The 14137-nt window shown below is 34.0% G+C and overlaps 6 protein-coding genes across 6 annotated transcripts; 3 read left to right on the top strand and 3 right to left on the bottom strand.

The window, feature by feature from the left end:
- Nucleotides 1-153: 153 nt before the first annotated feature.
- Nucleotides 154-1278, top strand: DFA_07973 (uncharacterized protein; the record flags this gene model as incomplete). Its single annotated transcript, XM_004355423.1, has 4 exons — nucleotides 154-178; nucleotides 446-538; nucleotides 745-786; nucleotides 1220-1278. The coding sequence occupies 4 exons, from the start codon at nucleotides 154-156 to the stop codon at nucleotides 1276-1278; spliced, it is 219 nt and encodes a 72-aa protein (XP_004355476.1).
- A 96-nt stretch (nucleotides 1279-1374) lies between these two features.
- DFA_07972 (uncharacterized protein) lies at nucleotides 1375-3319 on the top strand (the record flags this gene model as incomplete). Its single annotated transcript, XM_004355422.1, has 5 exons — nucleotides 1375-1658; nucleotides 1791-2037; nucleotides 2126-2453; nucleotides 2533-2948; nucleotides 3029-3319. The coding sequence occupies 5 exons, from the start codon at nucleotides 1375-1377 to the stop codon at nucleotides 3317-3319; spliced, it is 1566 nt and encodes a 521-aa protein (XP_004355475.1).
- A 194-nt stretch (nucleotides 3320-3513) lies between these two features.
- DFA_07971 (Sjogrens syndrome scleroderma autoantigen 1 family protein) lies at nucleotides 3514-4774 on the bottom strand (the record flags this gene model as incomplete). Its single annotated transcript, XM_004355421.1, has 2 exons — nucleotides 3514-4044; nucleotides 4130-4774. 2 exons carry the CDS (start codon nucleotides 4772-4774, stop codon nucleotides 3514-3516), a joined length of 1176 nt encoding a protein of 391 aa, XP_004355474.1.
- A 352-nt stretch (nucleotides 4775-5126) lies between these two features.
- Nucleotides 5127-9834, bottom strand: DFA_07970 (uncharacterized protein; the record flags this gene model as incomplete). Its single annotated transcript, XM_004355420.1, has 5 exons — nucleotides 5127-5405; nucleotides 5708-8356; nucleotides 8468-8692; nucleotides 8781-8915; nucleotides 9832-9834. The coding sequence occupies 5 exons, from the start codon at nucleotides 9832-9834 to the stop codon at nucleotides 5127-5129; spliced, it is 3291 nt and encodes a 1096-aa protein (XP_004355473.1).
- Nucleotides 9835-10271: 437 nt separating this feature from the next.
- On the top strand, nucleotides 10272-12897 carry DFA_07969 (RING zinc finger-containing protein; the record flags this gene model as incomplete). Its single annotated transcript, XM_004355419.1, has 5 exons — nucleotides 10272-10312; nucleotides 10378-10454; nucleotides 10531-10727; nucleotides 10798-10894; nucleotides 11381-12897. 5 exons carry the CDS (start codon nucleotides 10272-10274, stop codon nucleotides 12895-12897), a joined length of 1929 nt encoding a protein of 642 aa, XP_004355472.1.
- A 562-nt stretch (nucleotides 12898-13459) lies between these two features.
- DFA_07968 (uncharacterized protein) lies at nucleotides 13460-13576 on the bottom strand (the record flags this gene model as incomplete). Its single annotated transcript, XM_004355418.1, has 1 exon — nucleotides 13460-13576. The coding sequence occupies one exon, from the start codon at nucleotides 13574-13576 to the stop codon at nucleotides 13460-13462; it is 117 nt and encodes a 38-aa protein (XP_004355471.1).
- Between the last annotated feature and the right edge of the window lie 561 nt (nucleotides 13577-14137).

Here is a 14137-nt window from a genome sequence, read left to right as displayed (position 1 = left end):
ATTATGATGGATATCAATCGGCAATTATTCATTCAATTCAACAAGGATATTCGGCTTCAATGCATGAAACCCCACCACACACAATTTATTTATCTCAAAAAACAACACAACGCACTACTTTTAAAGAACCAAAGAAGGCTACTGTTATTTATAATGACCGCCGCCGAACATAGAAATAGTTATGATTCCCTTGACCAGGCAAACACCAACAACAACTACAATCAACATCTATATCCCATTCCACTCACCCGATCGTCAAATAAAGGAAGGGGGTGAAGTAAAGAAGAAGGGATTGGATGGAATGGAAGCATCACATCATGATGTGATGATAACACAGTGGTTGGTCATTAATATTAATCAGCAGTTAGTTTTATTTGTTGTTGTTGTTGTTTGCTTGCAGTATAGTAGGATTGATTTATCACAGCCAAAGACATAAGATATTTAGGTACTGTTCAACCCATCACCACACCACCCCATTTCACCAAATCAGCGGATGGTGAAAACGAGGGGGAGATTTTGGATTGGTCAAGACAAGTTTGTAAGGTGATGTTAAAGTGGGGATGAATGCTGTGGACAATATTAATGTTAAACATTGAAACAATAATAATACTTTGCAGATACACCAACATTGGTGAAAGATATCATTTCAACGTATATTTGTTCAATGTATCTATCTATCCGTCTGCCTCTTGGCATCCATCTATCTATCTATCTCTGTCCACTCTTGTGTTTAATTTATTTTAGTTTGTAAATGTACAACACATTTTAATCCTGTATTTCCATTATGTTTCTCTGGCGCCTGGTTTTCCATATACAAACACACTCCACACTCACTCACTCACTCTTCCCAACAAACATATCCCCCACACATACAACACAACCACAACTACAATCTACACAGGTGTTTTGACACACAACCAAAATATGATTTAAAAATCATCATTCCCTTCCCTCCCTCACTTCCTTTCTTTAAATTAATTCATGTTTCATACCCATCTCTAGAAGAATCTTCTTTTTTCTTGTCTTGTCTGTTGTTATTATTATTATTATTATTTTAATGATTAATAATTCCTTTTCTTCACTCCACTAGTTCTTTCTTTTCTGTATTAATCACCAACATCTATACGACATCAATTATCATCATCATCAACGATAATAATACAGTATTTCTAATATCGATATTCTCTTTTTAAATGTTATAGATTCATATTATAATTAGTATCACCACATTACATTACATTACATTCCAAGTCAGGATCACCATTATTAAATATTTAACCAACCAAACCAACTTTTGAACATTACTATTAATTCCATTTCCTATTTCAAAAAAAAAATAATAATACATAAATAATAATAATATAAAATATCTATATGGCAATCAATAGTAAAAATGTTACTCTACTATTAATAGTAATAGGAGTAATATTATCATTGTGTGGAGGTATAGCAGAATCTAAAAAGATTCATATCAAACACTCCAACTCCATTAATGGTTATCCCATCATTGCCAACAATAATAATAATAATAATAATATGAATCATCAAAATAATATGGCCATTATGGATCAGGTCGATCAAGAGGCCCCTCCCCCACCACCCAATCAATCTTGTTCCCAATGTCTAATGGGTTATATTTGTTTAAATAATACTTGTTCGTACGTATAGTCAAAAATAATAATAATAATAATAATAATAATAATAATAATAATAATAATAATAATAATAATAATAATAATAATAATAATATTTCCCTCTCATATTAATCATTTCTTTTTATTTTTTTTTAGAAATTGTTTTACAGACAGTCAATGTCAATCTCAAGTTTCATCACAAAGTGTTTGTGCTGAAGGTATATGTGAACATAAATCATTGTTCCACGATCATTTTACATTTTTGGATATAGTCGGACTTTGTCTCCTCTTTATCGGATGTGCTCTATCATCGGGTGGAGGTGTTGGAGGTGGAGGTATCTACATTCCAATCCTTATTTTAGTTTCTAAATTTAGTCCAAAAACTGCTATTCCATTATCAAATGTAAGAAATCAAAAATAATAATAATAATTAAATATATTTTGAATGTTGATTTCACATTTATTAACTGTCTGTCTGTCTCTCTTTTTAGTGTTTAGTAGCAGGATGTGCAATGGCCAATTTTATTCAAAATTTCCCAAGAAGACATCCATTTGCAAACAAGCATTTGATCGATTACTCTGTCGTATTGTTAATTGAACCATTGACATTGGGTGGTACCACCTTTGGTGTCTATCTACATACCTTTTTACCACCATTTGTTATTTTAATTCTTTTGGTTGTCACTCTTACCGCTACGGCCATCACAACCTTCCGTAAAGGTTTATCAATCTACAAAAAGGAAAATGAAACCAAGAGTTATTCACAAATTAAAAATACCTCTATCAATTCAGATGGATCTGAAACTCAACAATCCAATCGTATGAAATATCAATTTAAATTAAATCATATACATACATACCTATTCATATTAATCTCTCTTTTTTTTCTTTTTTTTAGCATTCAAAGACGCAGAATGGGGAAAAATATCGGCAATCGTTTTAGTACTTGCATTGTCAACTGTATTTTCCGTTTTAAAGGGTGGTGATGGAGAATATTCAATGGTTGGCATTAAATTGTGTAGTCCTACTTATTGGACACTGTCATTTGCCATTTGGCCAGTCATCATTGTCACTTGGATATTGACAGCATTGTACTTGTACCGTAGATGGAAAAAGAATCAATTACAAGGAATCAAGGTCGAAGGAGATATTAACTATTCACCACAAACCATCATCCTCCTTGGATTCCTTTCGGTGATTGCCGGTATTTTAGCTTCACTTTTAGGTATTGGAGGTGGTATGATTAAAGGTCCAGTATTATTACAAATGGGTCTTTCTCCAGATATTACTGCTGCTACTTCAAGTTTTATGATTGTAAATATTAAATCAAAAAACAAATATATATATAAGATTTAGCCAATATTAATAATAATTATTATTATTATATTTTCTAGTTATTTACAAGTGCATCATCAGCAATTCAATATGTTTTACTTGGAAAGTTAAGATTGGATTATGGTTTAGTCTATTACTTTACAGCTTTTATTGCTTGTTTTGTTGGTACTCAATCATTATTGTACGCGGTCAAGAAATCCAACAGAAAGTCATACTTTATCTTTTTGATTTGTTTGGTTATTGTCATCTCTACCATCCTACTTTGTATCACCGAAGTTATCGATCTTGAGAAATATAAAAATCAACCATTCATTTCTGTTTGTACTCCAAATGATGCTCCTGCTTCCTAATCGACGTCATTAACAACAAATTGGCATTTAAATTAAATTAAATAAATAAATAAATACCAATACTCCCCTTCCCCTCTTTAAATATTAATAATCAATATTCATCAACTAAAATATTATTGCCAGATATAAATGAGGATTGGATCCTACACACTTTTGAAACATAATAAAATTACTCTTGGTTCTTTATTTTTAACTTAAGATAACAATTGTTTCTTTAATTCTAAAAGAGAGGTGATAGCTTGTGAGCATTCGCGAATCGATGCAAATTGAGCAAGTGTTTCTTGGGCGCCAGCAGATCCCAACTTGGTTTCAGAGTCTTTCAACTTGTTTAATAAAGTTTCCAATGTCTTGTCAATTACCAATGGCATATCTCTAATTTCATCATGTAATAAACTTTTAGTTGAACAGTTGTTGGAATAATTGAAAATGGTTGGTTTTGATGAAATGGAAGAAGAGGAAGAGGATTGTTGTTGTTCTTCATCAACTTTTTTTTGTCTCTTTTGAATTGGTTCTTTAATTGGTGAAATTCCATTATTATTATTATTATGTTTTAATGGTGACTCTTCTATATTCATTGGTGTTGGTGTTGATGCAGTAGTTACAGATGATGCTGGAGATATCAAAGTTTCATATACATCTGCCTTTTTCAAATCCTTTACATCCAATGCTCTTGCTCCACAAGATACACAAACAAAATATTTTTCTCTATCTCTCATTAATGGTGTCTAATAAACAATACATGAAAATATTAATATATATATATATGTAGATCTAAATCAATATTATTATTCTTTTTTCAACTGTACATACATCCAAACATTGATTATTTGGACAAACATCACCAAGTAATGCCCAACCCAACATTAACTTTTGACCAATCTTTGTACTAATTTCATCAGTCTTTTTCATTCTTTGTTCAAATTGTAATCTTTCACTTTCAGTAAATGGTTCGTAATCTTCATCGTCATAGTATTGATCATAATCGGTATTATGATTCGTTTTTGGTTGTTTATCGGCAATGACTGTAGTAGTTGTAGTAGTTGTAGTAGCAGTTGTTGGTTGTTTTGAAGATGAAAGTAATTGTTGTAATGTATTTGAAGATGATGAACCGGTAGAGTTTAAAGAGTGACTATTTGAAATATTTCTAGATTCATTGTATTCTTCTCTATCAATATCACGGAATGATTCTACTTGTTTTGTAGTTGGTACAACAGCTACATTTGCATTAGTAGCTGCTGCTGCTGCTGCTGCTGTTGGTGGTATAATATCGGCCGCCTTTTTAGTTTCTACAAGATCACCATTCTCTCTCTTGAATGTACGATGACATTGAACACATTCGGTAAAATTCTTTTTCTTGTCTTCAATCAATGGCACCACTTTACAAACTCCACATACTACATCCAATAATGTCCATCCCATTATCATTCTTTGTCCTAATATCATTGATACGTCCATCTTTCTTTTTCTCTTTAATGTTAATTATAACTAGATAACTTCTAATTATTTACAGATATACAAATTTAATTTAAAAATGATTTGAAAACACCCAAACGATCGAATTTGTCTTTCGTTTTTTTCTAAATTAAATTTCAAACAACTGCAATAAATAATTATAATTATGAAAACTTTAGGGAATTTTAATTTTTATTATATATTTAAAAAAAGTATAAAGTAATAATAATAAATAAATAAATAATGGTTGTTTTAGGTTTATAGGTTTGGAAAAAAAATAAATAAATATTTTTGTGTTTTTGTTGTTTTGTTGGAAAAAGTAGCCTTTTTTGTTTTTGATTTTGATTTGTAATGTTTAACAAAGTCCACAACATTGTCTTCTATTATGATAAGCAGAGTTGGTACTATTGCCACCACCTGGAATGAGTGGAGATTGATCAGAGTGATCGAGTTGTGATTGTAAATGTTTGTTGAGATTTCTTTCGTTTTGCAGTCTGTTTGATAGATCTTCAACCTTTACACGTAGTGTTTTAGTTTCATCTTCCATTTCAATGATATCTATTTGATGATCCTCTGATTCATAACGTTTTAATCTTTGTTTTAATTCTTCATTTTCCTTTATAATCTTATTTTTCTATAAGTATTAGTATAAAATGTCATAAAATTATAGATAGATATATATATATATATATATATAAATATAATGTGAATGTGTAATGTGTGTATGTATAGTGTAATGTTTTGTGAAAACAATAACCAACAACAACAATTTAAACAAACAACCGATAATAATAATAATAATAATAATAATAATAATAATGATTTTTTAAATTTTGTGTTAATATATTATGATTGGGTGATTATAATTATTTGATTATTATTATTATGGATTGTATATATATATAAATATAATAAATATTTTGTTTCTATATTTACCTTTTCAAAATGAGAATTTGATTGACTAACTTTTGTTTCATATTCCAATTTAATCATTTCAATTCTTTCTTGGAGAGTTTGATTTTGTTCTTTTAATTCATTGCATTGATCGGTGGCTTGTTGGAATTGGTATTCGACGATACGATACTTTTCATCTAGTTTTTGACCGTTTGATTTGAGTGCTTGTGTTTCCTTTTGCAATTGATCGACCAATGAACTGTTGGCAACTTGTGCAGTGGTAGTATCAGCTTGCATCTTTTGGTATTTCTTTAGATCCTTTTCAAGTTGATCTTTGATGTCGGTCAATGTTGATACTTGTGAATGAAGATCGTTGATTGAATGTTGAGATGTCTCTGAAAGGAGTACAGCAGAAGTACCACCAATTTGATTCTCATTGCTTTCTACCTTGTCTTGTATTTCTTCTTGTTCATGAATATCACGTTTAGATGTAGTTGGAGAGGTGAGGGGAGAGAAACTTTGTTGTTCTTTGAGTTGTGAGTTTTCACTGACAAGACTATTGTTTTTAGATGCTAGCTCTTCGACACGCTGTTTGAGCAAGAGTAACTCGCCTTGAGTTTGTTCAGCTTTGATATGTACAGGGTCGATGGGTGCAGGACCAGACGTGTCAATCTGGCTCTTGAGTAAACGGTTCTCTTCAGAGAGACGTTCGGCCACCTCAACCTTTTTCTCTAGTTGTTGACGCAACTCTGATACCTGTCCAGTAGCCATCTCCAACGTCGATGATGATGCCAACATGGTCTGTGTCATCTCTGCATTGGACATTGTCAACTCGTGTATTTGATCTTGAAGTGTCTTTGTCTCTAATGTCACTCTCTCTTCCAATACTCTTTTAGTTTGTTCCATATCAAGTTTAGTTTGTTCCATTTCCTTTTTGGTTTGTTCCATTTCCTTTTTAGTTTGTTCAATCTCGTTTTTGGTTTGTTCCATTGATTGTTTTGCTTGTACAATTTCCTTTTCCTTTTCCTCGATGGTGACGGTACTCATTTTAATCTGACTGCTGCTAGTGTCGAGCATTTCTTGGAGTGTCTTGACTTGTTGGTCGAGGATGACACGTTCCTTTTCAAGTTGGTCATTGCGTTGTTGAAGCTCGTCGATACGTTCATTGTGGGCGTCTTCAGAGAGCGAGTCGAGACTGTCGTCGTCATGATCGACTGGACGAGGTGGACGTGTACGACCGTTGGCCATGGCAATGGCGATGGGTTCTGATCCATTGGTAGGTGTCGATGCGGGGGTTATGGGAACGTCAAAAGCAGCCAAACTAGACGTACTACCATAGTCGAGTGTTCCAGGTGTACCGAGACGGGTGACTACCTGTTGTTCAAGCTCGCTGAGTAACGACAACTTGTAGTTGGGGTCAGAGTTGTGGGTGCGTCCCTGTTGCTCCTCTAGTGTCTGCTTGAGCTTGTGAATGATCTGGTTGGACGAGTCCAAAAGTGCCTTATCCTCCTTACTCTTTTTCTTGAGCAAAGCATACTCTTCCGACAATAACTTGACACTGTCTTGTGCCTTGCTTTGCTCCTTTTCAAGTTGTTGTTTGAGTAATACATTCTCTTCACGCATTTGCTCAATCTCTTGGGGTGGGAATTGTTGGAATGAATGTGCCTTTTTGAGGAGTGGTGCGTTTTTGGCGTGTTGTTCCTCGAGTTCAGCCATCTTTTCGCGGCCCAATGACAACTGTGAAGTGGCAGTCTCGAGTTGTACCAACAGTCCGTCTTGATGCTGCTTGAGCTTATTGTGTGTGCGCTGCAACTCGTTACGGGCGTCTGTCGCCATCATCAACTCGCTCTTTAATACCTCGATCGTCTCTTCGAGCTGTTTGTTTTGTGACGCTAGCTTCTGGTTTTGCACCAACGTCTTTTTGCCAATGACGACCGATTCTTTGAGTTGTGCGTTGTCTTCGGACAGCTTCTCGTGCGACTCGCGCACCTCTCGTAACTGGTCCTCGACCATATTGATCTTACTGCCAAGATGCTCATTCTCGGAACGCAGCAATGCCTCCTTACGCTTGTACTCGACAAACACGTTTGGATCAACCGACGCATCCGTATACACCTGTGTATTCTCCTCCTTGGCAAACATCTCTGCACGTTTCTTGATCATATTAACAATCGAAACGGGTGCTACCCAACTAGATGCACGTCCTCTAACACCAGATCTAAATGATGAATTATTTCTTGATGATGAAAATCCAGATGATTCTCCATGTTCATTAATATGTTCATCTTGGTTATGTTGTTGTTGATTATTTTGTTGATGGTGATTATGTTGATCATCATTTGAATCCAAATCAATTAATGTAGCCGACTGTACAGTTTGTTGTTGTTGTTGTTCATCCGAGATTGATGGTTCAAATGATGAGACGGTTGGAGATTCTTGAGAAGGAGAGTTGATGTGTTCAATGGCAGTAATGAAATTTTCAAATGTAATGGTATCTTTTCCATCATTGTTTAATACCTGCACAATATAATCTACGTCTTCATCGTCTCCCTCTATACCGCTCTTATCCTTGATATCTGCCAACAAGGTTCGCAATTGTTCATTATTTATAATTCCGTCTCCATCGTCATCATATTGATTGAATATTTCTCTTAGATATTTTTCATAATCGATTGGTGATGGTGGTAATATCTAAAAATAAAAAAGAAGATCAAAAAAGAAGAAAAGGTTAACATCAAACGTCAAACAATCACACCACAATGTCAATTAACATTGATTCATTCATTGTTAGTAATACATTACATTTTCAGTATCTATTGAATTACTAGTACTATTATTATTTCTATCAGTTTGAATTACATCCATAATTTTCTTGAAATTAGTTTCATCATCATCATCGTCATCATCAAGTAATAACTCTGGATCTATAAGATTATAACCATCGACAAATTCTTGAAACCCAATTTGACCATCATTATCTGTATCCAATGTTTTCATTAATGTATCTAACTCTTCTTCTTCCAATCCCTTTAATCATCATATGATAAATTATAATAAATGTTAGAGAAAATGATATAGAGTAGTAATGAGAGAGGAAAAGAGTAGATAGACATACAGTTGAAGTAATCTTTGCAACCAATTCTCTCAATTGATCCTTGTTGATATATCCACTTTGATTTTCATCGCATTCATCAAAGATTTCTCTCAAGTGAGAGATATTGTCATGATTCATCATCATTGTTATATTATACTATATATTATGTGATAGTAATAAATCTTTACTGGTTTGTTGTAGCAGCAGTGTTGTAAAAAATATCAATGACTTGTTGATTGATTTATCGGTTGATATGATTTGATTGATCTGATTCTCTTTTCTTCTTTTCTTCTTTTTTGTTGTTGTTACAATAAAGTAGTAGTAGTGATTCACAACAGAGATATATAGTATAGATAAGTAAGGTAGATAGATTGAATGAAAATGAAAATGAATGAATAAAATGTAGTAATGAAATGAAGTGACAATGAAACTATTAAAAAAAATCAATTGACAAAGACTTTTGCAAAGAGTTTTCGCATTGGCATAACGGCACACCCCTTATGATTAAGGTTTTAAAAATCATTGTTGGGAGGAGGAAAGTATAATAAATCGATTCCCGCGTTTTGCTTCTGCACCTCATCGGATTGTATTCCCCTCTCCTCGAGATATATATATATATTTATTATATTATAATGGATAGGCTCATCCACCATCACAATTTTAATTTAATTAAAATATGTTATCTCGATGATTTAAATATACATATTATTATTATATATAAATATGTAAATATATCTATCCTCGTAGTATTAAATTAATGCATCACGGGTTTTATTATGAGGTTGAGCTTGAGTGTGTGTTGGTGTGGGGAAATAAAATTAATAAATAATTATGCATTCAAAGTTCAAGTAAAGCGTTCATAGTCACAGACAGGCAGCTGCAAGAAGAAGCGAGTCGTTAGCACAACAAACCAGTCGAGTAATAATAAGAATAATTAGAGTAATAAGAGCAGAGTAACAAATAATTAAGAAAGAAGAAGAAGAAGAAGAAGAAGTTGAAGTGGTATTTATATCTTAATTCATTTTTGTATAAGGGTAGGGTTTGGATGATGAGGTGAAGTGAAGTAATATACCATCTTATTATTTAAACATATCTTATATTTATTTATTTATTTATTTTATTTATTTATTTATTTTATTTATTAAGTAGATATTAATCTATATTCTATTTCCCTGCAAACAAACGAACCAAATTAAATTGTTTTCCTACTTTTCAGAGAACAGCCAATATTGAAACAAAGAGAAACAGGAAAAGAAGTAAAAAAATAAGAGTTAGCTAGTTAGTATGTACAACTCGTCGTTTGAATGTCTCAACGAAAGAAGAGAGAGAAAGAGTGAAGAGTGAAGGAGAGATAGAAGGATAGTATTAGAAGGATAGTTGCACTCGAGTTTACAGACAGAGATAGAGAATTAATAAGTATCTCTCTCTCTCTCTATATCGTTTATTTATTTATAGTAGCAGTGTGAATAGATATAGCAAATAGGCTATACCAACACCTTATGTTATTAAAGAATGGATATTCATCAAGAAGATGAATTTGACTTCTTAGAATGGTATGTATAGTAATACAAGAGACCAAAGTAATCAATCTTATTAATATTTGTTTGTTTATCTCTAGTGCAATATGTCTGTCAACAATGTCAGATATAGTTACACCCTTCTCTATGAATAGTAAAGAAGGGAATAAAGCGTGTAGTAAGATATCAGAAATCATCATCACATCAAACTTTTTACTTACTTACTTTCTTTCTTTTATGTATTTTTTTTTTAGAACATGGATTTTGTTTTGTATGTCTTGCACCATACTTTAAATTACAACAAAACAAGATAGCAGAACATAAAGGTGGTACTGGTACAATTGATTGTCCAGTGTGTAGAGAACCATTTGATGGATTTATAGTCAACAGTATATCAAATAGACTATTTGAAACTTCAAAGAAATACTTTTCTGCTACTAAAATGTTAAAGGTAAAGAAAAAAGAGAATATATATAATATATTATATATTTATGATATTAATATTAATATTCTCTTTTTAGAATGAATTGGCATTACAAAAAACAGAATATAATAAACAAATAGAGGAATTGGAAAAGAAGGAGAGTGATTCAAGTGAATATGTTGAAAAAATACAAAGTATGGAAATGGAGAAAACACAACACCAACATGTTATTAGTCATCTAGAGGACAAGGTCAAAGACCGAGACTTTCAATTGGAGAATGAAAAACACCATCATCGCGAATCTACCAATCAAATGCGAAATCAAATCAAAGAACTGACAATGAATGTGGAGAAACTTGAAGGATCCTACAACAACCAGGCAATGATTTCCAAACAGATGGAGGAGCAGCTCGATGCGTTGTCGGCACAAAACAGAGATCTCGTGCAAAAGACACATACGCTCGAGTACTCGGTGCAGACTTTGCAGGGCGAGAAGAGGGCGGCGATCGATCGCATGATTGTCGTTGATCGAAAGGCAACCGACTATCAAAAGCAGCTCGACGACCGCGACCGCGTGATACAAGAACGCGGACACCAAATCGAACAGTTTCGGGCGGCGTTGGACAGACTGCGTCTCGAGCAGGAACGCGAACGTCGACAATACGAATACAACCTCGAAGAAAACAGCAAGAGTGGAGAAAAGATCAGCGATCTCGAAGGCGCCTTGTCATGCGTCAAGGTGGAACAGTGTAAATTGGAAAACCAAATAGAGACATTGTGCAAAAAGAATAGAATGCTCGAAAAAGAGATTGAAGAGTTGCATCAAAAGAATGCAATGTCGGTGGGTGGCAGTCTCAGCAGTTTGTCCAATCTCACCGACACTTATTTCGAAAAGTTGAAAAAGACAAACTTTTCATCATTGATTGCTGGTGTGACTGGTGGTGGTAGTCCGGGCAAGACAAACAGCGAGTTTATTGCCTCGTTTAAGGAGCTCAATGTTGGTGAGCAACGCGGTAGCAGCAAGAACAGTATTGTCAAAAAGGTGGCTGTTCCCAAGGTCGGTCCGGCTGCCCTCAAACAGATCAAATATCAAGTGGCAACTGGATTGGCCTATTATAGCACATACTATGGAGGTGGAGTGGCAGTAGAGCAGGATATACGTGCATTCCGCGAGTCAATGTTACTGCACCGCATGAACCACGCCAACATTGTCAAGTTGTCCAAGATAACAAAAGATGACAGTGGACGCTTCTATTCAATCATCACGCCATTTGTCGAGTATGATCTCGACTATGTACTCGCAAGTAAGCGTGCAAAATCGCGTATTGTACCAGCTGTCGAGCTCAAGTTTGTTGCATACCAACTGCTGTCCGCCATCTCATACATGCATGCGCAAGAGGTTGTTCATCGCGATATCCGTCCAACCAGTATCCTCGTCTACGAGGACTACCAAATCAGACTGTGCAGCTTTTCATTAGCCTGTTCAGTCCTCATTGATGGTACAAACAACAACAACAACTCATTAAACAACAGCAATAATGGAGGAGGTAGTACTGGTGGTAGTGGTGGAACATCTGAAGAGTATAGTGGTGACGAATTTGTAAATATAACACCATCAACCAATAATAGTGGATATAAAAATGGTATCATTATCCCACCCTATAACAATTACTCACCACCCGAGATACTTCTTACTAGCGGTGTCGTACAAACCAGGTCAATCGATTGGAAGGCCGTCGACTTGTGGTCGGTTGGTTGTGTCCTCGCCGAAATGGCCCTTTCTATCAGTCAATCAACGCAAACTGCACTCTTTACGGGAATGGATCGCAACAACCTACTCAAACAAATCTGCAATCTCAAAGAGTGTTGTCCTGCCAACTTTTTTGCCTCTCAAAAGATTGGTATGCAGGTCAACCCCACCAAATCACTTGGTGTCGAACTGCAACCACAGACTGCTCTCTCGCCGAGCAAATCACAATCGGCTTCAGAAACAGTCACCCGCGACTATATCGACCTTGTCACCAGACTCTTAAAATTTGACCCCAACCAAAGAATATCTGCTCACGATGCTCTTCAACATCGATTCTTTGTCAATGAATCCTACTTTAACAATCATCCACCTTCTTTTGATGATATAGCTTCAAGTTTAACTGATCGTAATATTAATGAATTTATTAAAGAAAAAGGAATTCTCTAAAATAATTAATAATAATAACAAATCTATAAAACAACATGTAAATACACAATTCAAAAAGGAAATCATATGACTCCACAACCCACTATACACAACCAAAATTAAGATATTTGTAAATCAACTAAACCATATTAATAATAATAATAATTTTAATCTCTTTTTTGCCAAAGATTTCCTTTCTCTTTCTTTTTTGTATTCATTAATAAATATTAATATTCAACTAAAAAGATTGAAATATATAATAATTAATCATTTATATTTGTATTGTAGAAATGGCTCTGAATAATAGAGAAAGACAAAAAGAAGAGAAACCATCATTCCCTAAACTAGGAGGACAAGACAACAATCCATCATCAAAGAAGGGAATTGTTGGTCGAGAGATTAGAGATTTCCTCAAACATGCCAAACAAACATTATCTAGACTAGAACCCAACCCAAACACATTCCTAAAAGGACATTTTTAGAGACTGGAAGGAATGGAACAGCAGAAACAGCACCAAGAGGCAAAACAAAGCAAAGGAGAAGGATTGGAAGAACTCTCTTTGTTATTCCCAATATATGTTCCTTAGATGTGACGAACTTTATCATAGTCTTGGTGAGAGAATAATGAAGATAATGTCAATGGCATTTCTGGACGAAAAGGAAGTGGTATAACACCTGCTGGTTCCTTTGATTGTGTCATTGTTTGTTGAGATTAGATTATTATTATTAATAGAGCACACTTTGCCGATTTATGATATACACATCGTCGAAAGGTTATACTATAACTTTTGTCAGAATCTAAAAGGTTTTAATTATACAAACCATTGCCGACCCTTTGTAACAAAGTGGCCGACAATAATACTCGAACGCTATTGCAGTCATGCAAGACACATAAATGTTGTTGCTTGGAAACCTATCATTCATTGGTTCAACTTTTCAAACAGTTCCAAAAATAATTCAAACATTGACTTTCAAATGACACTATATGGTAATTGAAAATAAAAAGGAAGAACCTATCAATTTGATTATTAATTTAGTTTATTTTCTATAATTTAATTATATTATATATATATATAGACGCTGCTGTATCTATTGACAAACCTATTACTGGATGTAATGTGTCCCAACAGTTTGGATTCGAACCTCCAACCAGGGAGGAAGTAAGAGGACCAGGAATTCAAGTGAAAGGAGATAATCCTACATATCCAAACAAAATAAATAAATATTTTCAATTCACTTTAAAACATGACATTTTATGGTA

This window comes from Cavenderia fasciculata, assembly GCF_000203815.1.
Source record: "Cavenderia fasciculata unplaced genomic scaffold Scf_ET2XIPL01COFD4-5, whole genome shotgun sequence".
Taxonomy (NCBI): domain Eukaryota; phylum Evosea; class Eumycetozoa; order Acytosteliales; family Cavenderiaceae; genus Cavenderia; species Cavenderia fasciculata.
Note: the sequence above shows the minus strand (reverse complement) of the source record. Positions and strands in the feature narration are given on the sequence as shown.